Source organism: Meleagris gallopavo, chromosome 3, assembly GCF_905368555.1.
Source record: "Meleagris gallopavo chromosome 3, MGAL_WU_HG_1.1, whole genome shotgun sequence".
Lineage (NCBI taxonomy): Eukaryota > Metazoa > Chordata > Aves > Galliformes > Phasianidae > Meleagris > Meleagris gallopavo.
Window position 1 is genome coordinate 82,496,459 of NC_139406.1, and position 24,075 is coordinate 82,520,533.

Consider the following 24,075-nt stretch of genomic DNA (forward strand, 5'->3'; position numbering starts at 1 on the left):
GCCCAGGACAGTGGGCATGGCCCCAAGGTGCAGGAGTTAAAGAAGTGTTTGGACAACACTCTCAGATGTAGGGTTTGGATTTGGGGTGGTCTTGTGTGGAGCCAGGAGTTGGAGTCAGTTATCCCTTTGGGTGCTCTCCAATCAGGATGTTCTATTCTTTGTTCTTGCTGGGTGTCAGAGGAGGATTAGAGATGTAGGAAGCAGACAAGGAGAGCTGTGCATTTGAGGTAAGCACAAGGTGACGGTGATACACATCTCCCTTCCCAGCGGATAACAGTTTCAGTGAGGCCGACCACCCAAAAATAAATCCCCAGAGATGGACTCAGTGCCGCTCTGCAGCAGCAGTGCAGCATGGTCAGGGATGCGGTGAGCAGCGATGGTGACTTCCATACAGCTAGGTTGCAACAGGGGCTTTGTGTGACTGGGATTTCCCTTAGCCCCATCCTGTATGAGATCTCTGCCAGGGCTCATCACCTCCTCCTGAAGCTGCCGCTTTGTGCCGTGCTGTGTTTGCAGATCCCCTTCTGCTTGGCTGCACACAGCATGCTGCACAGCTTCTGGGCAACCCAGCTGCCCTCCTGTCCTGCTTGTGCGTGCTTTTATTGCTTTCTCAACCCAGTGCATTTAATGACAGGTCTTCAGAGCCAGATAATCAAAGCCAAATCAAGTAAGTTTAGGTGGTGAAGTACACAGTACAATCCCTGTGTTCCTGTTTCTGACATCACCCTTCTGCAGTGCATCTCCCAACCCACGCATTCTGCTCCCATCAGGTCTCTGGTCAGCAGTAGAATTGAAAGTTGCTTCTCCTGAAAGCCCCACTGTGCTCCATGGTGCATCAGTAGCACTGTGCTCAGGTGTAGTGTTCTCTTTTGCGTCCACCTGAAGCACATACCTTCAGATGCAATGATGGTGACTCAGTGGGATCTAATCTTTTATCTTTTGAGATATCACCTCACACATTTGAGCAAAGGAGCCGGCTATCCTGTTTGCCTCAGTGAGGGTGAGGGCATTGTGGGTGGGACACCTCCAGTGTCCTGGAGTTGTACTGGCCACCACCACCATTTGCTCTGTGCTCTCTGTGGGGCAGAAGTACCTTCAGCTCTTTGCCTTCATTGGGCTAAAGGGACTGAACAAAACGCATCTGACTGAATGAGTGGAAATTTGTTAGGTTTAACCTTCGAGCAGATTTGCCTGCAAGGCAAATCACAGACAGTAACACTTGGTGCTGCCTGTTGTCCCTGAGCCACCAATTGTAAAGCGTCTAGCTTATTGCTCTAAATTACTATTTTTATCGTAGTATAAATGGTTAGTAGAGCATCTTGAGGAGTCTATGTTGACTCATGGGGACAGCAATATTTAGCACACAATTTTTTTTCTTTTTTTTCTTTTCTTTTACCTTCAAAGCAGTTTACAGCTGATAATCCTCCTAACTCCGCTTTGAGGAAGGAAACAGTGTAAACTCTTTGGGCAGGGATTGCTGCTTGTTTGTTTTTGTAGTGCTCGAGCTGGAATTGCGGAAAAACTTGGTCTGGGAAAATAGTCTCACTATAAAAATCCTACATTGTATCATACAGGGAAGTTTTTCTACAAGAATAGTTCAAAAATGCTGGAGAAAGTATTGGGATTAGGATACTCCCAGTGCTAGCAGTTAAATAGTATTCTGTCTTTCTCAAGATTATGAAAAGCAGTTTTATCTGTCTCAAGAGGTTTTCTTTTGTTGTTTAAAGTTCCATAAATCTACATGGGAGATCTTAAAATTGGATGAAGACTGTGTGACTAACTGAGGCATTTCTGAGTTAAGTTGTAACACGAAGCGTAAGAAAATAGAGGCTCTCTTGGCTTGTTGCATTAGTAGGATATATCTGAACCAGTGTGTTGCATGTCATTAAACATACGGTGAATCACATCTGACACACGTGCCAAGAAGAGTCTGAGATAATGGGACCAAAATGTCATTCAGTAACAGTATTCACATAACAGAGTAATTTCCTGGAATATAATCTACAGGGATTGTGAAATTAAATTTGAAAAAAAAAAAAAAAGCATCCTCCTTTCTATCTTGCCCTTTGCAAAGTAAAACTATCAGAAATTGTTAACTCCTTATTTGTTCTTGCTGCAATTTATGTCTTCCTAGGATCTATCTGATTAAATGCATTTGCATGTTCTTGTGTTTTGCGTGCAGTTGAGTATACAGCAAATCTCTGCCAGCACAAACAGTGATGTTCTCCGGGGATCTTATGCACCTTAAGAGAAAGAATAGTCTCATCTAATTACTGCTAACCTATCCTAAGCCTGCATTAACTAAATTTAAGAGATTACTGAGGTTGTAGTGTAGGGTTTTCTGAAAGCCAGACTCCAAATCTACTCAGTCTGTGCCTAATCTGTGCTTCAAACCTTGACTTCTGCTCCTTAGTGTTAGTCAAGTGTCTAATTTACTGGGAACTCTTACAGGCTCCAGTCTGTCTACACAGTCCTTATTGAATTAGATTGGAAAAGCACTGTGGAACGTCAAAGAAAAGCAGAATGTGAATTTGTGGTCTTCCCTTTTTTGTAGTCCTTTTGGAGGAGGATGCCTAAGGTGTCTTTTCATCTATGTGTAGATACAAATCACCATTGAAAATGGAGCAAAGTGTTTTACCATCACTGCCTTGGCCAAGGTGTTGAGCCTTGGGAGCAGAGTGTGCATGGGCAGCAGCGAGGGGATGTGGTAGTACCTGCTCTGGGCTCAGGTGGAGAGCAGGGTGTAGGAGGCTGGGGACAAAGCCATTCTTTAGTTATTCTTCCGTTCCTTTCTGCCCCTTTTCACTGCCTCTTCCTTTCTCTTCTCCTTTCCCCCGCCTAACCCTAAAAACAGCCGAGGTGTAACCCAATCCTTGCTGTTTTCATCATTACCTACAGATCACCCTTTTTTCCCCACTGGAAAGCCCTCTGCTATCATCCATGCAGTGATATACATGCACACACACATACAGAATAGACTTTCAACCCCACAAAGATCAAATTTGTATTGAAATCATATATGTAACATCATCAAAGCTCCGGTTTAAGCAGGCCAGATGGAAATGCCCTGCTGACCTACTGCCCATTAGAAAAACATATCTGCAGCTAGTTGTCAACGGGCTGCTTTCTTTTCCTTTCTTTCCTTTTCTTATTATTTCTCTGCTTTCTCTTTATAAGAACTTCAGTGCCACATTAAAGAGATTACAGGTACTTTTCATCTTTACCTTTTTTTCCCCCAATTTTACTTCTTCCCAGAAAGCCTCAGGGATTTTTCTTGGTTTTTTGTTTTTTTTTTTTCATTATTATTATTCTATTTTAAAGTGACTGATTTATAGCTCTCCTAGCTTGTGAGTAAAACTGACCCTCTACTGTATATCTTCAGACAGCCCTTCTTTTGAGTCACTTGGGACTGGAAGCAGAGGGCTGGGTTCAAAGGTGCTTCTTTCCTGGCACTATTTACTCTCTACAAAAACAGTGATGGCATGTGCTGTTACTGTATAATTTGATATACATCAGGCATGTGTGCACCTGCATGTTGAAACAGGGTTGTCCAAGGAGGAAAGGCTTATATTTCACTAACACCCCATTGATTTCTTACTTCAGAACTGGTAAAAATCTCAGATCATTCTTTTGCTCTCTTCCCATCCTAGTATGCTTTTGGTGGGTTTCTGCTATGTGTGTGGTTTTGGATTTGGTTTTTATGCGAGCATCAGGCAGTGCTTTTGTTCCTCTGTACCACAGGGGCTTAGATTCCATCTCAGGCTCCTGTACATGGGTTAAATGTCCAAAGGACAAGGCACGGGATGGGTGGCATTCCTGGGATGTGGACAAGGAAGGACATCTTCTGTAACCCCACAGCTTGGGCCATGCCATTGTTCAGCTTTTGAGGGACTGAAATGTATCTTTGAGCAGTCTGGAATTGGAGCATTTTTCTGTTCTTGCCATATGATACCAACACTAAATTGTCCAAGGAAGTAACTTGAAATGCCACAGTGGCTATCCTTCATCCTTCCTAAGGAATGAATCCAACAACACTAATTTGCCTTGGTGGAATCTACGTTGGTCCAAAAAGACTGACTTCAGCATTTAGGCTAATTTATTCTACAAAAGGAGTAAAATCTGTCCTATCCTTGTTTTGAAAGACTAAGATCTAGAACTAAAAAGAAGGGATGAGAAGAACACAGAGAGCCCCTTGTCCACTCATCTTTCTAGACCTAATGTTAAGAGGCTTAACTCATTCATGCAACAATAGTTAAGACAGAAGTCTTATGGACAGAAGCCTTGAACTTTTGGTTAGTGCCAGCCACCTTTCACTGTTAAGAAACGGGTGTGCTGTGCTTGAGCCTTTACAAGTGGTAAAAGAGGCCATTGAGCATTTAGACGCCGGCTCCATTCTGCAGATTACTCAAGCCAGGGTGACCTGCTTCCTCTTGCCTGTCCCCTCCTGACCTGGCATGGTTTTGATGCAGCTTGTTGATGTGTACTTAAGTATTTGGAAGGGTTTGGGAACTGATTTCAGCAGCCAGATCCAATGTCTCAGCAGTGTTGTGTATAATTGTGTTACGTTTCATCATATTCCCTTTATTTTAGTATGTTATGACTCATAACAGTCTCTAATTTACTGCTGTGAGGCCACAGAAATACCAGAGGAATTGGATGCATTGGGTCATATTGGGCATGATTGCCTCCCAAGGCAGGAGCACCCTTCTTCCTCAGAGGCTCGGGAGCATTGCTGAAGGCCACATAGAGTAGGAGCTATGTGAGTAGTTTGCCCTGTTCCTTCTTACCAAGCTTATTCAACCCATTCATGTTTTGGTGGGGATGAAGGCAAAAGGCATCAGAAAGGAAGCAGGTCAGAGGATGGTTTGAGTTGGAAGGGACTTTAGTGACCACCTAGTTCCTGCAGCTGATGCAGGGACTTCTTTCACCAGACCAGGTTGCTCAAGGCTACATCCAGCCTGGTCTTGAACACCTCCAGTGAAGGGGCATCCACAACTTCTCTGGGAAACCTGTTCCAGTGACCCTTCCACGAGAAAAAGAAATCATGAAAAGGAATTTTGATTGAGATAATGCTTTGAACACTCCCTGAAGATGTGGTTTCAAATCTTTGTCAGACCCAACCTTAACCACTGGACTATTGCTTCTTCTCTTCCCACCTTATTTGGATTTTGGGGTTGGATGATTGCAGATAACAGCATCAGCTCTTGCCTTTTTTTCAGCTGTGGAACATAGTTTTTCTTGAACCCCAGAAACTGTTGTGCAACTAAACTTTCACATAAAGCCTCAGGAGAAATAACTCTAGATGGTTCCCGCCTGGGCAATCCAAGCACTTAGGACAGTCTTGCAAGTGATAAGATGGAGAGAGAATACTTTTGGGAGGGAGGAAAAAGCTGGCTTGAGTGCCAGCTTTGGATCCTGAGCAGTTACACAAAGATTTTGGCTAGATAGCTAGATTGAAGAATATTCTAAGATGAGATGTGCCTGGAGGTCTCCCTCCAGCAAATGTCTCAGGGTGCTGAATTCCTAAAGTACTCATTAAAGGTCTAGGGAAAGGGGACTGTGTCAAAGGGAAACTTATGGTTGCGAAGATAAGCTTGAAAGCATAGCACGTGTTTAATGGGTGCTGAAGCCACAGCAGGTCGGTGCTAGTAGTACAACATCCAGTGGTGCCATTGGAGGGGCAGCAAGGGAGCTGGGCTGTGTCCTCAAGCTGGAGACCTTGCACTTCACATGGTGTATGCAGACCATCTAGGAGCATGGTCCAGTTTCCTTAATTCTGCTCCCTTTTGGTGCTGCAAAGGTAGTTTTCCATGCTGTTTAGGAAACAAAATACATGGACCATGCTTTACAAAGCAAGCAAATCAACCAACCTGCAAATCACCATGCGGGTGTTCAGTGGTTTTAGCTGAGGTTCCTTCCCTTCATGTCTTGGTGGTGGGATTGCTAGGCTGGCCTCAACCACTAGAAATTTTTTGCATGCTCTTTCCCCGCCCTACTTTGTTCTGCAGTGAGGTCCATGCAGAAAGGCACACTTGGAGCTGATGTGTTGCCATGGCAAGAATTTCCACATTGCACCAATCTCAGGGCAGGGTTTTTGTTGGTTATTTGTTTTAAAGAGAGAAGTTTTCACAAACATCGTAAAACGGGGCGATGAACTCAATGAACATAAGCAGATCACAAAATCAGTGCCGTTTTTCTTCTCCTTCCTCCCCTGAAAGGAGCACACGTGTTCTGGCAAACAAGTCCCGAACATTAGCATCTCGCTGAATGTCAGTGTCTGGTTGGTTGGAGCCTATTTTCAGCACACAGGAAAGAAGGGAGGAGTGTTTGCTGAAGTCACTGGGAATGAGAGCATGTTCTGGTTGCTTTGCTGCAGATCTGTTTCTGGCCATTTTCCTGCTTTTCACGCTCCGTGGCCCTCGTAGGCAGCATTGTGGATTGGTAACATACTGTGTTAGAGGAGATGTGAGTCTGAACTTCTTGCAGAACTTTGCTGTTAGCATGCATGGGCTGAGTGGAGATTATTTCACTGCCAACATCATGCAGTAGCATTCAGGTTTGGGGTTCTTATGGAACAAACACTTCATGAGCTGTTGTTGAATGCTTTCCATGATGGTTGTGCTCAGGGTTTTGCAGGGTTTCCATCTCCATTTGGCTGCAGAGGCAGCAAGAACTGCCCAAATCACTTTTTTTTTTTGGAAACAGACTTAGCACTTCTGTCACACCATCCCTCTGCAGACAGGGCCGGTGCCTGCGCCCGGCATGGGTTAATGCTTTTCTTCTGACTTCTCTTTGGCCTTCTTTGAAAACTTTAGCAAGAAGATAATCCATGAGTGAGGCAAGCGAGGGAGAGCTTCGGGGATTAAAGCAAGAAGTAGAGGTGGGTTCGGAAAGAAGCTTAAATTGTACAAAAAGAGAAGAAAACTGAACTAATGAGGCTTATGGGATGTTACAGACTCAAGCTCAGGCCCTGTTTTCTTTCTGATGATGCAGAGAGCAGCAGGAGTGCCTTCCAAATTGGTTCCTGGTTTTGTGCTTCTGCCTTCCTGTAGCTTCTTTGCATTACGTTCTGCTGTCGTCTTTTTGGAGAATAGTGGTTAGATTTTCTTGCTTTTGGGAAGAATTGATTATGTGTAAGAAGCTACTCAAAAATAAATTCTTCAGATTCTTCTTAGTGGAGCAGAATTGCTCAACAGGGGATTTCTGACGTGCCAAAAGGCAACGTGAAATAATCAATTGACCTTGTAAGAGACGACTGGGACACATTCCCTCAGGGAGATGTTTTTCATGTGTATAAACCAGCCTTGATTTTTTTTCAACCGAGATCCCTCCTACTCACCAGAAACAGGAGAAGAAAAAACCCAGTTGAAAAAACTAAAAGGGTTTAGACAAATATTCCTCAGTAAGACGTCGCTGTAATGAGCGGTTCCCCTCTTCTGCAGTTCTGAAGTATTGCTCAAGAACCATTGTTACAATTTGTTCATCTGGACGTGCTATGAAGCAGCCCAAGGGGGATCAAGGGAGTCAGAAAGGCCAATACTTGTAATAACTCTGTGCAGAAAGCAGTGTGTATGTGGAATTAAAGCGTGTGGGAGGAGACAGGAGGAGGTAACTGTCAAGTAAGCTTCATCATGCTTAAGGTGTCCTGATGACAAACGTTTACACTGGTAAGGAAGAAATGAATGGGAGGTTTTGCCAGTTCTTTCTTCTTGTTGTCACTGACAGTTTATTGGCAAGTAATAATCTGTCTGGGTGAAACATTGTCCCTCTGTGGTTTGGGAGTGTAAGGGGCGTTCCAGGCAGATGCCAAAGCATCTGAACTTTGGCTGTTCCAAATCAGAGTTGGGTTTGGAAATAGGAACTGGTTTGTTCTGAATCCTGTGATGTTTGAAATGAGAAATGTAAGAAACAAAGTGTGTCCTTCTCTGTGGCTCTCTCTGTGGCAGAACTCTGTGAAGGTGTGGATCGTGCTAGTCTGATCCTATTTCCAGGTGTCCCTCTTGACTGTATTTAGTACATGATCAGATCTTACGGAACTTCATTTCTTACCAGAAATGCTTTTCACTCCCTTCTGCTTTTTTCAAAAAGAAGCACTGTTTCTTTTGAACTGATTTTAAATAATTTGTGAGTGATCCAACAATCATCTCTTCTTTGTATTTCACAGTGAAATGAAAACACAGAGACACTCCCATGCTGCCAAATCCCACTCTTTCCCAGCAGCATCATCTCAGGCTGTGCTTGCCCTCCCCTGACCCACATTGGCATCTTTTCCTGGAGCTCCCATCCTCAACCCTGGGACACTTCTTGCCCTCATTTCATTCAGGGCTGCATTCTGAACCCCGCTGCACTGGCACACACGCACACACATGGGCTGGCAGATTTTGTGCAAATGGAGAAATGTGACTCAGAGGAATCATGTTAGATCAATTTATCTGCCATATTCCTGGCCTCTGGAGGACAAGAATATACCTAGAAGTCAGAGAGTCTTAATCAGGTGGTTTTGCAGCAGCCTGGTAGCAAAAGTCCTGTGAAGAAGAAACTGAGGGCAGAGCTTGGGCACTCACAGATCTATCGTGTACTGCTCGTCACGTTGGAGTTTGCAGAATTCATGCCCCAAAAAGAAGTACCTGACTCTCCTCTGTCCCCTCCATTCTGCAGTGCTGCCATGGGAAGCAGGAGGTAACACTGCAGTGGGGGGAGTGCTTCTGACCCGGCCATGGAAACCCAGCAGTGTGTGACAAGGGGGAAGGATTGCATTGTGCACCCAGGGCCTGGCATGAACAAAGGTCCTTTGTGGCCCTGCCAAGTGCTCCCAACAGCAAAGCATTGCAGTGTGGCAGAGAGCAGTGGCTCTGTCCTATGACAGATCAGAGCAGCAGAGGGTGCAGGGGGAGGAAAAAGGAGCTCTGTTTGGTCCCATGATCCCTGGGGCAAAATGCTATTCTGCCTGGTAGGCACCAGGAGGGACACTGAGTAAACTGCACATACCCTCTGTAATCTCAGTGTAGTGCAGAGCATGGCAGGCCCATTCCCCATCAGCTAGCATGGGTTTGAAAGGCTTTTAACTCTGTGCTTGGGTTTTCTTAGAAGAGTTGTATGTATAATCTGTGATTAACTTAAGATCCAAACAACTATTAATTTTAAACTTTAGATGGAATAGACATCGGGGGCATCAGTGATGCTTCAGCTGGCTTCTGATGATAGACAAGTGGCTTTTGGTCTAGTACTAGATGCCCTAAACCCCAGTAAACTGAAGGAAAATGTTTTTGCGACCTGCTATGGAGAGGATGCATGCAAATGTTTGCAAGAGTCTTCTATTTAGTGTCTCTTTACCTCTTTTGCTGAAGGTGTTGTAGGTCCTCTGTCTCTATCACACTGTCCATAGGATTATACTAAAGCAGTGTTTTATGTGATATGAGTTTTGGGTGGGATAATTGAATACATATTGAAAACAAAGTGCTGAGATAAAAATGGGAGCCAGAAAGGTGGAAATGATGTGCAGAAGTGATCTAAATCGGAACTGCAGAAGATGAAGGACAGAAGTATAATAAAACAACTTCAACAGACATGATGTGTGATAATGGTGATGGAAAACAGTGGCTGAGCATCTTATAGAGGGTCACTCCTTCAGTTTTTGACCTCAGAGCTGACCAAGGAACTGAGTAAAGGATAATGTGATGCACACTAGGAACACTCAATTTGTATTAACAATAGCAGGAGAAATTGCTTGACTGAAAGGTGTTGGGGCGGGCATGGATCAGCTTCAGGATTTTCAGGGCTTCCAGAGCCAGCAAGAGAGAGCAAGTATACTGAATGAGATGTTGTCATGAGAAGATCGTTGTCACATGGAACAGACCCCCTAAAATACTGGATTTTCAAGAATTTGGCCAAAAAAGAAAAAGGAAGAGCGAGAGCTGTAATGTTCAAGCAAAGGAAGACCAGGAGGAACAGTTGCAGCCTGGATAGCCATGCGTTTCTGCAGCTGCAGAAAAACTTCCTCTACACTTTCAGCTTTTGTAAGGACTGAGGGAGGCTTGGCACCATCAGAAGCAGAGGGCTTCTCTGCAGCCCTACATGCAGAGCCGGGTATCTCTGCTGTTGGCCCTGATGAGAAGTTTCTAAGGGAAGGCAGATAGGTCAGGCCTTTGATCTTCAGATGCTTGCTTCCTGCCATGAGACCTCTGGGCTGTGAGAGTTGGGGTATTTTGAGACTTTGGTACTCATTCACTGGGACCTAAACTAAAAGTCCCAGCCACTTTGGCATAGGCTGTTAAATATCGTTAACTTGTGAGTCAGAGGATGACCTGAATTTACAGAAGGATGGAACGGTAGCTTGGAGCACAGACATCTTGGGTATGATTTCCAGCCCTGCTTACTTCCCACATGATCCTGGGTAGGGCATGATTTTTTGCATTGTCTCTACCCTATCGCATTTGACAGCATCAAGCGGTAAGTTGGCTTGGCCATTTAATGAAGCCTCAGCCACAATGTCTTCATGCCTTAATTGCCCATCTGAGCCATGGGGAGAACGGTGCTGCCTGAATTCACAGCCCTAGTGTGAGGATTCTACCTCAACAACTGTAAGGCTGCCAGACGGTGGACCGATGGATCCTCTCAACACCATAGGTCATTAACTACCCAAGGCAGACTCCTGCATGAGGGGAAAGAACCTAGGAAAGCTACCTGTTTTAAATAGTGGACATCATGTGATTTGTTTTTGAGAAGAAAAACCTCCAAAAGAGGAACTACATTTTATCATGGTGTGAGGTGAGTCCTCTCTTGAAACAATCAGTCCTTTAAACAGGTAGAGCACTTGAAAATTTAAGATGCGACAGGATGAGAGTGAACCTTATGTACACCAAGATACACAGCAGGGGGCTTGGAACTAGATGATCTTTAAGGTTCCTTCCAATTTAAGCCAGTCTGTGATTGCCTTTCTCGTGGCTGGGGATGGCAGAGAGGTGACCTGCTGATTTTACACCGGGATATTGTCTCTGTCTTGGTTTGGAGAGGGGGCACCAGCTATGGTTGGAGAGAAGAAGTTGCATCAGATTTAAGCAATAAGCTGTATTTTGCCAGCAATACTAGGGAAAAGAAGATGTCTCAAGTGCTTCATCAGTATCACAGAAGTCTCTTAAGTAGAGATCCAGGTTGGGAAACACACCTCCATCACCTGCTAGCAGTTTAGGGTCATTCACCTGAACTTGGATAGTGAGCAGGTGATCTCATGTGACCATGGGCTGCCAAACTGACAGAAGCAGATGTTGGGGTCTGTTTGCACCCCAGACCAGTATGTGGCATTTCAGTGTGGGTCACCTGAGTTTGCCTACTGAGTTCATTAGAATATCTAACCATGTGAGTTAGGCCAAGAGCTGACTCTTCATCTGCTTAAAGTTGGCACTTTCCGGAAGAGTTTGGAGCATCAGGTTTGTCTGACATCTTCTAGGTTCATCTGGAGGACGCTGTGTGTCCAGCTTCTGTGAAAATCTGGCTGGCAGTTCTTGGGGTGGTTTCGTTTTGAAGGTGTGTTGAAGTTCCTGCTTCTGGAAATCTCAAGGTAGAACATTTCTGTTCATCACTGTGCATGTCTTGTGCTTTGTACCTCAAACCCTGTGGTAACTTATGACACTGTAACTCAGGACTTTCTACTTGGATGGTGAATATTTTTAGGTGTTACGATTACAAGCTAAGACGTAGTGTTATAAGATGGGAAACTGTTCTGGAGTCTTTTGTGGTAGTGCCAAGATTCAGACTGCAGTGTCAATCTGAAAGATGTGAAGTGATAGCCACTGAGTTTGATAGTGCATAGGCAATTGGAAGTGGAAATGGGAGCAGGAGAGAAGAATGGCATGGTGTAGGGGGCAAGGATAGAGTCATTCCGTGGGATGGAGATGTTACATCAGTCTGTTTGTAGCATTTTCGCTCTGATCTCCTCATCTGGGAACGTGAAGATATGCAGAGAAGCCCTTGGGGGTGGGGGAAAAGGGAAGAGGTGCAGTGAGTCACCAGCATTATAAATCACAAACCATCTGCGTTTTTCTACCACATCTTGAATGAGTCAAAGAGGGAGGTGTGCAGCTAAAGACACGCAGGTTACTAATGTTGTGTGTTCCTCATTGAGCTCCTTCCTCTCTTCTGGGAACTCCGTAGACTCCTCCAGTGCTGCTGCTGTATTGGGTGAAGATGATCCAACGGATGCTCCACGTGTCGGACAACTAGTGTTGGCCAAACATTCAGTAAGTCAGTGTCTGTCGTTCAGACTCAGCACCCTGATATTCAGACTTCTTTCTCTCTCTCCCTCAAATGTAAATCTAAACACAGCTGAGAAATGGTGGCCATCCGTCAGTTCCTTCCCCTCTGTCAGGTCCTCTGGGCACTTTTCCCTTTTGTGCTGTGATGTGTGCAGCCTGTGCCAGAAGTGGGATTTAGGGACTGCTTTTTGATAAATTAGAACTTTCTTTTTAATAACATTAGAGCTCATTTCTGTCCTGAAGTCTTACAAAAGGAACACCCAGTATGCACATGTGATTTTTGTTTTCCCTTTGCAGTTCACTGGCAAAAACATTTGTGAGTGCTTTAATTTTACTTGAAAAATTTGATGCTTGGCTTGGTACTGTGATTCCCAGGGCAGGATTAATTGCTGAAGGAGATGAGCAGGTTCTGAAGTCATGAAGCAGGAAAACTTCTGTGTTGTCACTTAAGTTTTCCAAGTGTGTAAAGAAACTAAATGCTTTGATTCTGTAATAACCTGTTTTCTTCCTGCTCTGCAGACATTTAACTGATGGTGTCCCTATAACAGCTGTTAAGTCTGAACAGAAAGAATGCATAATAAAATATGAAATCTATATTAATATATACAATATATAAATACCTAGATAGTCATGAGGTAGAAAGCGAACCTGACATTGCTGTAGAGGTTTAACCTGCACAAATGGGAAATGGTTTCTAGAAGTTGCTTGAGCAAACTTTAGCCCCACAAGGAATCCTTTGCTTAATGCATAACTCAGAATAACAGTAAGATAATAAATTACCTGAATATTCAAATGAAATAATCCAGTTTTAATATGTAAAATCAAATGTGGCTGCATGCAGATTTTGGCCATGTAGCTGAAATACAATACAATACAAATAATTTTTGTTCTGTGTTTGTGAATTTCTTGTCCTTCCACCACATGGTACTGGGTAAAACTCAATATGAAAAATTACTTAAATCCAGCGACTTTAATCCACTCCAGTGAGGAGGATTCAGGGAGCTGCACAGACAAGTAATTAAACTAATTAGAATGAATGTTTTTATAGTGCCTCTATTTCTCTCTTAAGAAATCTGTTGCTTTTTATTTCTCTCTGATGAACATACAAGTACCCACCCTACAAGCGGACATGTTGCTGATGAGAGGAGATAATTTTGACAGTGTATGACTGATCTCTGGAACTCACTGCTTCTGGAAACCGTTGATGGAGGATGTTGGAAAGAGGCTTTACCCCTGGGCGGGTATTGAACAACTGCTGTTGTATCCAGTGGCATTCTGGGGTGATTCATGCGTCCTGTTGTTTGGAAGAGGCCACTTGAGATTTTTTTCCCTCCCCAGACAGAAAGCAAGGCCACAGGAGCACACTCACTGGCACCTTCTGAGTTTTGAGCATGGGCAACCGTAGGCACCACAGGGATTTTAGGTCCCTACTTGTCATGTGCAGAAAGCACACTGGTGTCCATTGGGTGACTCCAATTGATAGAGCCATATGTCCAGTAGGACCCTAAAACCTCTTGCAGAAGCACAAACTATGAAGGAAAACAGCTTTCCCCAGGCTGTGCCAGGTAGGAGATTTGGCCCTTGTGCACCAGTCATGGTTGCCACATGCCCCATTTGGTCTTCAAGCTGTAGGCTGCCAACTTGTATTCCAGAGGAGGAAGCAGTGGCCAGGAAGTGAAGAATCCCGGCTGTGTTCCTCATCTCCACCACAGGCACAGGACATGACCTCAGGCCCATTGGGCTTGCCCCATCCCATCAGCACTGGAGGGTGACATCTCCCAAAGCAAAACCTGTCTCTTAAATGGGACAAGCAAATGTTGCCGCAGTATAAATATTGAACCAGATGGTGCTTTTCATTCTGGGTAGGTTATTCTTATCACTTTCTAGAGAGCAAAAATGCTAAAATCAGGCCCAGTCCAGATTTTAGCAATTAGTGATAGGACAAAAGGTAATGACCTCAAGTTGCGCCAGTGAAGGTTCAGCTTAGATGTTAGGAAAATATTCTTCTCAAAAAGAGTGGTGAGTAGTTGGAACTGGCTGCCCAGGGAAGTGGTGGAGTCACTGTCCCTGGAGGTGTTAAAAAAACATGTAGATGTGGCAATAAGGGATGTGGGCATGGTGGGATGTGTTGATGGTTGGACTAGGTCACCTTAGTGGTCTTTTCCAATGTTAATGATTCTATGATTCTAAACTTGGGTTGGAAGGGACACTTAAGATCATCTAGTTCCAACTCTCCTGCTGCAGACCAGGACCAGGTTGCTCAAACCCCCATCCAGCCTGGCTTTGAATGCCTTCAGGGTGGGGGCATCCGCAACGTCTCTGGGCAAAAACATAAACTTGCATTTAAAAAAGGGAATTAAAAGCCAGTGTTTGCAGATGAAGACTTAAAATAGAAAATTCACAGCACACAATGTTCAACTTACCCATTTCTTGGATGGGCTTGGCCACTTGTGTGCATACAACCAACAGCAGTGAAAACCCACAATTTTTGCCATTTCTTTGGCTTTGCAGCAGTGTGAAAGTGAGCATTTTAGTTCAGCGAATATATTATGACTAGTATACTCTGAAATACTTAAGAACAGGGTGCTGGCTAACACAGTTTGATCTAGGAAAGCTTACTGAGGTTTTCTCCGGGGCACCTGTGTTTTCCAGAATACATTTGTCCACGTCCTTCCTCTACACAATGGTTAAATAGAAGCTGAGATGTAAATGCAAAAAGGCAGCATTCATGTGAATTGGCTTTGGCACTCCAGGTTTTTCTCTTATTGTTAGCTCCTTTTGAGCCATTTCATCCCACCCACAGTCCTTCAGTGTTCTGTGTGCAGTGTTTGATGCATGCATTCTTCAGAACCTCTGGTGGCCATGCTGCAGGCATGGATTCCCCCAAGCTGGGTATGCATCACTTTTGCATCTGCCCCACTTCGTGGAGGTATTGGCACCCAGTTCCACAAGTTGTGTTGACATGAGTCAGAAATCTTGGAGGCACTTTGTTTTGCTATTCACCTGTGAAAAGAAAGAAAAATCGTAAATTGTAAATTGCTTCTCCCGTGTAGGGAAAAGTTCGTGGCCATCACACGCATTGCCATTGTATGTGGCACCTGCCACATGTATCTACACAGATATTTTCTAATTAGAAAATGTCTACAGCAGCTCACGAGAACTGAAAACATAGCATTTTCAAATTTATTTTTTCATGTCTTGAAAAATTATTGTTGTGGCAGTCTGTATACCTCTCCATCAATTTTGTTTTACTCAGTTTATAAAGAGCAGGGAAAGAGTTAGAGCTCTCGGCTGCTCAAACTTAAATGCTCTTTAAAAGCTCAGCTTTGCAGTTCACAAAACCTTCCTTTCTTTCTGTGGTTTCCCTTTTGTGAATCATTACAGCCCTGATCCATCATGCAGGAATTATTTGCCCTGGTTTGCTTGCTTCTGCTTAGTCTCCTGCATGTAATTAAGCAATGTTTTTAAGTGTACTGTCACAGTGGAGACCAACAACATTTTTGCTGTGCTAGCTGATATGCTTTTTGATAGTGCTGCAGCAGCTGCATGCTAAAAACAGTTGTAAGGCAGGAAAAACATCACCCGAGGCGTGTTCCTCCTTGCACCATGAAATAAATCTATCATCTCTCATCCTTGCATTTGTAGGAGAATAATATTACTGCAATGTTAAGGATTATGAGTTTGACCTCTGTGATAGGGAGCAGAAGAGCAGCTCTGCTGTACCATGCACCTTCCCATGCCAGCAGCCTCCACAGGTGTGGAGTAAAAGGCCATAAGGGGGTTATGGGGCTCTCCAGCAGCAGCAGTTCCTTCTCTGAGCCAAACTGTAAGCATGACATTTGTAGTAGTCAACTGGTTTTTATTTGCTGCTTGGTAAGGAAGGGTAATATTCCAAAACACGGGGACTTGTATCCTGTGTCCTAGCTGGAAAGGGCTTGGTGGAAAATCACAAGCACTGTAAGAGATTTTTTATTAACAAAACAAAAAACAAAACCACAGTATATCTGAGAACAGTGAAGATCCATTTGCACTGAGTAGGGGTTTCTATCCTTCCAGTCTCTTTTACATCCATTTCATCCAGCCCTGGAAGTGAGGTGCCATGGTGGGTTTTTTTTGTTTTTTTTTTTGTTTGTTTGTTTTGTTTTTTTTTTTGTTTTTTTTTTGTTTTTTTTTTGGTTAAGGGAGTAGTATAGAAGTGTTGTGCAGGCACAAGGAAAAGATTGGAGGGAATGAAAAGATTGCAAAGTCCAGCACAGGAAAGCTTTGTGATTTGTTTTCCCAGCTGTTTACATGAACCATGCTGTTTGTAAGGCCAATGCACACCAGCAGCTCTGTTAGTACCACTGGTGCAAGTTGCACAGGGGTTTTATTTTTGACAGCTCTGAACTGATGAATGCACTGGGACAGGTAGAGCTTTACCAAGGTGAAAGTTCTTTCACCACCCAAACTTTCTTCATTTGAGAAACTCATAGAGGCAGAAGATACCTTTCTCTGCTGGAAGATGGCATTGTTACCCAAGCAGACATTTTTCCAGTGACAGGCAGACCTGAAAACATGGTTTATTTTCTCTGTATGGTGCTGTGCAGTTTCCCAGCCTCGGAGCTAGGCAAGCGGCAAGGAGATCTGGCATTGCTCTGCTCATGCACCAAGTCACCACTGAGTTGCCACTTTGTTCTTCTGCCTGATGCTCTGGAGCCTTTTGAGCTGGGCTTTGAAAGATCAGAGAGCTGTGGCTGGGTTCGTTTGTTAGCTCTTGGAAATTAAACAAAACCAGGCTGGGGCCTCTCTCATAACTGTACTTTTTAAGCAGAGATGCTGAGAAGAACACATTGCTTCTGACCTACGTGCTTGCTTTTGACCTACGTGCTCCCATCATGATTGCTTTGCAGAAGCAAAGCAAACCGAAAGCTCTGTTGCTGCAGATGGTCTCTGTGGTTTGCTTTGGAGCTGGTTCACGGAGGCAGCTGTCTGCTTGGAGGCGAGTGCTTTTGGTTTTAACCTGGCTGCCTGTTGCTGGTTCATGCATCTGCTCATTTAAAAACAAAAATTCAAATTTAAAACAATAAAACGGAAATTATTTTTTATGATCTCTTTTCCCTCATTCAGCATGGCAAACCTCACAGAAGATAAGGCAGGGCAGCTGCAGGGGCAAGGGCTGCCTTTCTCCATGCTTGGGAAAACTGCAACCAGTACGTCTGTAGCCATGCATCGTGGTGACAGCAGCCCAAAACTGAAGTTACTTGCCTTGATCCAACCCATGGATTTAGTGGCAGAGTTTGTCAGAAGTCTGTCCCTGGTGCAGCCCAATTCATTGAGCACTGGGTGTGAATTTTGTCCCTTGGAGCATGGTGAACATGGGCTAGGTGGTGAAGTGTGACTTATGTTCCTACCTTGCTAAGCTTTGGTTGCTGCTGAGGGGTATCTTGTGTCTCCCAACAAATGCTGGTTTGTGCAATCACTGTGTGTTTACCCTGCCTGTCTCTCAGAACTGTGGTATGGCTGGTCCATGTTCTTTGCTAGAGCTGACTAGGAGATCCAGAGCAACTTCACATGGATTTATCTGGAGTGAGGCACTCACTGAGGTCCTCAGAGGACAGTGGCTTGGAGGTCTCGATAAACTCCTCACTCACATGGTTGCCGGGCCTCACTTTCCTCCTCTTCTTTCAGGAAGCTCCAGGAATTGAGGTTGAAGGACAAATGTGATCTGACTGGTTGTGGTCTCCTAACCCTTTCCTTCTGAAAACAAGTACATCTGGAGTGGGAACTCATTTGTTCTGTTCTTGACTTCCAAAACTATCCGCTATGGTGGATAAAGATTCCTGTGTGGCTGAAAAACTATTCAGGGTAGAGTTAGCAAAGCAGTTAGAAATACAGAAGAACACTGTGCCATAAAAAAGAAACAGTGTGTAAAACTTTCTATTAAAACTGTTGCAGACAGAATTTTTCACCCATCCACCATTGTATGTATGTTTTGGAGAGAGCTTGGCCTTTGCTTAATGTCAGAGCATCCTTGCTTGAGGCTGATCCCCATGTCCTGATGAGAGGTGGGAGTTTGGCACAGCTACCTGACATGGCAGAGAGCTTGCTGAGCTTTCAGAAAGTCAACACATTCAACATTTTTAAGAAACATTCGATTGCTCCAATGCAGTAACCTAGATAGTTCTTTTTCTCCACTCTTTTTCTTCCATCCCATTCCTTTATCTTTTTGTTCTTAGCCTTTTCTTACTTCTTTTTTGGGTAAGAAGGAGGTGATAGTGAAATATAAATAAGCCTTGCTCTGTCTTTGATGCCTTTTGACTTTCTTCCTTTTGCTGATGTTGTCGCATGAATTTTGCAGAAGGTCACACATCAGAAAAGGAGCAGACCATTAAGTGAAGCAGCATGGCCTGGGTGGCAGAGCAGCAAAAGAGCATCAGGGAGCTGTGCTCCATCCTCATCCCCACCACCCTTTTCCAGAATGAGACATTGCACTTTCCTTCCATTGTCTACAAACATCAACATCACATGTGCAGTGGGATCTGCAGGGCAGAAGGAGGTGACCTGCACCTTGTTTCCAGCAGCAGCCTTGCTTAGGGAGCTGATTCTGTACCATTCTTTCACCTTTTGACCCATTTCAGCCAGATCTGATGCAAGGGAAGAAGCATCAGAGATAATTGAAGTTCTGCAAACTTCATTAAAAATGAGTGGGCAGGAAGAGTAGTGTTCAGATAGTTGTGTGTTTGGTTTCTGATCCCATCTGCAGTGGGACACAGCAAGCCATAGACCTCAGACAAAATACTCTCTGGGAGGACGATTGTGCAGGGAAATAGAGGGGAATTTTGAAGGAATATGTAAAAATATGTAATCCAGTGTAAAGATCAGTCAGCACAAATCTGCAGAAAACCGGGCATCACTTGTTCCATTGTTCATCTACTTGCTTGTTATTAAAAGGAATTTTATTTTATTTTTTTTAAGAGAGAGATGGCAGAAACCCAAAACATGGGTTGCTTGTAGGTGCTGATGCTTTGGGCAATGACGATGACAGCCTGTAAGCACTGGTGCCCCCTCATATCCCATCCAATGGATGGCAAACAATGAGTTTCCCGTCAGGCTAAAAGTGTTACAGATCCAAGCCTGTCTGATCACGAAGAATAGCAAAGTAGAATCAAGGAATCATTAGAAAAGGTATCTTGTCAAATAGTAGGAGAGTTATCTCTTTTTTTTTTTTTTTGCATGATGAGACTGGTACAGCTACTAAATTACACTCCGTCCACTCAGTCCTGATGAGCATGGGTAGATCGTAATACAGCCAGTGTGGTTTTTCTTCCTTTGTGGTCATACTGACTGATACTGACTTCATATCCTCTTAAAAATACGTATTTTGATGGAATTATTACATTTGGGAACTCCAAAACCACTGTGAATCATGCTTTAAAAATATTGTTTAATTCTGTAGGCAGTTAAGTGCACAGATCAGGACTTGATGTGAATATCAGTAGGGTTACAGGAAGGGACCCTATTTAAAAGGGATCTGAGGGGTCTTGGACCTTAGCTAACTGTCTGACAATCAATATTTGGTGATAAGGGTATTTTAAAGAAACTTTCATTCCAGAAGAGACTTGATAGGCCTCCACTGATCTGCTCTAATCAGACCCCTGAAAATGCTGATTTGCATTAACTCCTCTCACTGCCTTTACTTTTACGAGCAAGGCAAGCCCCATAGCTTTATTTAGAAATCATCCGTCATTAGTAACCACAATCATTTACTAGACATATTTACAAGGTAAGTGACAGTGGGAAGTAATTAAATTTAATAATCACGCTCAATTTCAAATCTACATGCTTCAAAATAATAATTAATAGAAACTACAGCTTCTATAAAAAGATACAGTATTTATAACAGTGTCTGCTTTCCTTTCCAGCTAAATAAATTGACTCTCATGGAGATTAAAACCTCCTGTCTGTTCAGCTTTCCCTGTTTGTTTCAAAGCTATTTTCTACCTGTGGCACACTTCATTGTGAATTGTCCACTGCTTTTATTCTGTGTGGACAGATTTTTCCTCTTAAGTTGATGGAGAGAATAGCAAAAGGAAGAGTTCAGCATTGTCCAGAATGGTATTGTAAATGCACCTATCTTGAGTGATGGCTTTCTGCAAGAGCCATGTTTTACAGATCAGTGCCTAATGGGTGTGCTTTGTTTCACAGGTGTCATGCAGCAAATGTGAGCTGACAGTCACAGTTGGGGCTGAAATCCTTTATTAAACAAAACAAGAGTCAAGTGAACAAGGAAGGTTGGAGCCGTTTACAAGATCTTTCAGTTTATTGCTCAACCTGTCATAGAAGTCACCTTCTGGAAGCGCAGCCTGGGCTGCCATGGCTAGCAAAAGAAAGTCAACGACTCCCTGTATGGTGCGAACCTCTGAAGTGATGGAACAGGAAGTCCCAGAGGGTGCAGAAACTGCGAAAGAGAAGGGGCCTGGCACACCACAGCAGGATGCTAAAAAAACTTGGCCTTCAGAAAGCTCAGTGAAAGAGTGCGAAGTGGTTGAGGCGAAGCCCCCTGCTGAAAATCAGTCTAAGAAACCCCAGGGTGGTTATGAGTGTAAATACTGCCCTTACTCTACACAGAACTTAAATGAATTTACAGAGCATGTTGACACTCAGCATCCAAATGTTATTCTCAACCCCCTGTATGTCTGTGCTGAATGCAACTTCACAACCAAAAAATATGATTCTTTATCTGACCACAATACAAAGTACCACCCAGGAGAGAGTAACTTTAAACTGAAATTAATTAAACGCAATAACCAGACTGTTTTAGAGCAGTCCATTGAGACCACCACTGATGATGTCACTGTCACGAGCAGTGGGGTGGAAAATGCAGAGTGTGAGGATTCACTTCATGGGGGAATTAGTGTGAGTAAAACACCAATGATGAAATTGGGAAAGTCTAAAGGGGAAACCAAGAAGGGTCCCAAAAAGCCAGAAGAGGGAGTTTCAGAAAACCATGTGGATGGTTCTCTCCCCCGCATCATAACTGAAGCCACTGAAGCTATTGCGTGTATAAATGGAGACCTTCTCCAGGACGTGTTAGCTCATGTTATGCCCTCTGTACAGCTACCACCAAATATTAACCTTGTACCCAAGGTCCCGGTACCTCTGAACAGTACCAAATACAACTCTGCACTGGACACTAATGCAACCATGATCAACTCCTTTAACAAATTTCCTTACCCCACACAAGCAGAATTGTCGTGGTTGACAGCAGCGTCAAAGCATCCTGAAGAACAGATCCGAATCTGGTTTGCTACGCAACGTTTGAAGCATGGTATCAGCTGGTCACCTGAAGAAGTAGAAGAGGCAAGAAAGAAGATGTTCAATGGTACTATCCAGGCAGTCCCCCAAACCATCACTGTCCTGCCAGCTCCTTTGACAACTGCAAAAATTCCCCCTCCTATCATCCAGACAGCTTTGCCTTGTCAGATACTGGGCCAGACTGGTCTGGTTTTAACTCCCGTTTCAAATGGATCAGCAGTTTCCTGTTCACCGATCACACTTGCTGTTGCCCCAAACCAGGGACAAAAGAGGACAATACAGACCCTGTCAAACGTCCCAGAGGCCAAGCGACCTCATGTAGTTCAGGTGCCTGAGAGTCCTGCCAAGCTGAGTGCTGTACCGTTGACACCTGCCAGCGAGCGAAAAAAGACCAAGGAGCAAATAGCAGAGCTGAGGGCCAGTTTCATAGCAAGCCAGTTTCCCGATGACGCGGAAGTCTACCGGCTGATAGAGGCAACGGGGCTCTCTAGGAGCGAGATCAAGAAGTGGTTCAGTGACCACAGGTACAGAAGTCAGCGGGGCATCGTGCAAGTTGCTGGTGATGCTTTAGGGAAGGATCCAATAGCACCTCCACTGGGCCGACACAGCCGCTCGTTCCACCCATATGCAGATTATGCACCCCAGAGGTTCAAAGAGAAAAGCCAAGAGCAGCTTAGGGCCCTTGAGGAGAGTTTCCTACGATGTTCTTTTCCGACCCAGGGAGAATTGGATAGGCTTCGAGTGGAGACGAAGCTGAGCAGGAGAGAGATTGATTCCTGGTTCTCCGAGAGGAGAAAGATAAGGGACAGCATGGAGCAAGCTGTTTTGGACTCAATGGGATCGTACCGAAAAATTAAGGAACAAGGAACGCCTAATGGTGCAATAAACCAAGCAGAACTGATGAACAGCTCCCAGCTCCCCGGTGCTTTATCGGGATCCTCTGCCACACTTAAGAAAACCCAGGAGCAAATTCATCTACTGAAAAGTACATTTGCAAGAACCCAGTGGCCAACACCACAAGAGTATGACCAGCTAGCGTCCCAGACTGGGCTCACAAGAACTGAAATCGTTCGCTGGTTCAAGGAAAACCGGTCCTCGCTAAGATCAGGGTTGCTTAAATGGGTTGACCAGTACCAGCAGCAGTATGCTGATGGCCATAATGAGCAGAGTCAGAAAAAGGGATCAAAACTCATTGAGAGTCCAAAGAATGGTAATGAGGTGTCTCGGCAGCATTACCAGGAGCACAAAAAGCTGAATGAAGAGAACTCGGGGAAGCTGGTGGTGAGACCAAAAAGAGACTGCGAACCACTGAAAGACTCTTTGTTGGGGAATCAAGCAGAGGATACAGGCAGGTTGGAATGCAACAGCCGTGACGGATGCGAGGAGAATGAGGGGCCAGTGGAGGTCAACTGGGTGGAGGTGACTGTGGGCGAGGATGATGCCGCATCAGACTGCACGGACACGTGGAGCCAGGCAGCACCTGAGGGCCAGGCAGAGCTGGCAGACTTTGACTCTGAAAGTATACCTGGAGAAAATGCCCACATATAGACAGGTAATGCTTGGGGTGCCCTGCTTCCCGGAACTGGCCTCACTCTGGGGCGCTTCTAGCATCCCGTAGCCCCTTTTCAGTGCAAATCCCTGAACCTGGATCCTGGTGCCTGCTGGGTGCCTGAATACAAGGGATGGCATTCCTGTAAATGGAAGCAGGTACCTGCTTGGTAGGCAGGGGTTAGCGCTGTTTGCCTGGTTCCTTTTCTCCTTGTAAGTCAAATCCCATTTAAGGGCTTTTTTTTTTTTTTTTTTTTTTTTGCATCAATCCATTAAATCCTGAAATGTGTCCTTTAAATGTAACTTCTGCAGAGGTTGATGTAAAACATACCAGTGGAGCCATGCAGACTGACTAGGTGATGCTAGTTCCTAGCAGTCCGCTTGCTAAGGGGTTGCTGATCTCCCATGAACAGAGACCACACCAGGCTTTGCACCTCTTCTCCTTTTGACAGAATAAAAGCTGTCTAGAGGGAAGGGCCTGAGCCAGAGATGTTTCTGTATGCAGTAGCAAGCAAAAAAAAATGCTGTAGGGTATGAAGTGGCTCATGCAAATGTGCTCTCTTCCTCTTGCAGGTGAGAACTGTCTCCAGCCTGCTTTGTTCTGCTTGCTTGCTCTATAGATGCTTAGGAAATGCCCCAGACTAATCTGCGTGGGTGTTTTAGCAGCTTTTCTTCACAGGATCTTGAATTTAAAAGCAAGCTGCGGGGCCATTTTTTTTAGGAGGGGAGTGTTACATGATATTTCAGTGTGAAAAGATATGTTGTTTGGAGACCTGAAGTCTGTTTCTGATCGCAGTTAGACAGGTACAAACTGGAGCAAGTACCATCAGCACTTCTTGATGGCGTGTTGAGCTGAGCTCACCAACCTTTAATGTTTTGTGCATGTATGAGGATGTACAGGATCAGATCTTGTCTCTCCCAAGCTGGGGTCTCCTTAAGGTAGGATATACCCGACAGAAAGCACAGCATTGACAGTTAAAGA

The 24,075-nt window shown here is 44.4% G+C and overlaps 1 protein-coding gene across 11 annotated transcripts in view; it reads left to right on the forward strand.

Moving 5' to 3' along the window:
• ZHX2 (zinc fingers and homeoboxes 2) overlaps window positions 1-24,075 on the forward strand; it is a 65,214-nt gene that overhangs the window by 35,176 nt on the left and 5,963 nt on the right. For 3 of the 11 annotated variants that reach the window (XM_085221634.1, XM_085221635.1, XM_085221630.1), the window contains exons 3-5: window positions 11,447-11,557; window positions 12,151-12,236; window positions 20,436-23,097. In XM_085221634.1, coding sequence (XP_085077760.1) covers window positions 20,604-23,093 — 2,490 coding nt within the window. In that variant the 5' untranslated portion in view covers window positions 11,447-11,557; window positions 12,151-12,236; window positions 20,436-20,603 and the 3' untranslated portion in view covers window positions 23,094-23,097. Of the gene's footprint in view, window positions 1-11,446; window positions 11,558-12,121; window positions 12,237-20,435; window positions 23,098-24,075 lie in introns of all 11 variants that reach the window. The other 8 variants (XM_085221638.1, XM_085221639.1, XM_085221633.1 and 5 more) reach the window with 4 other exon arrangements.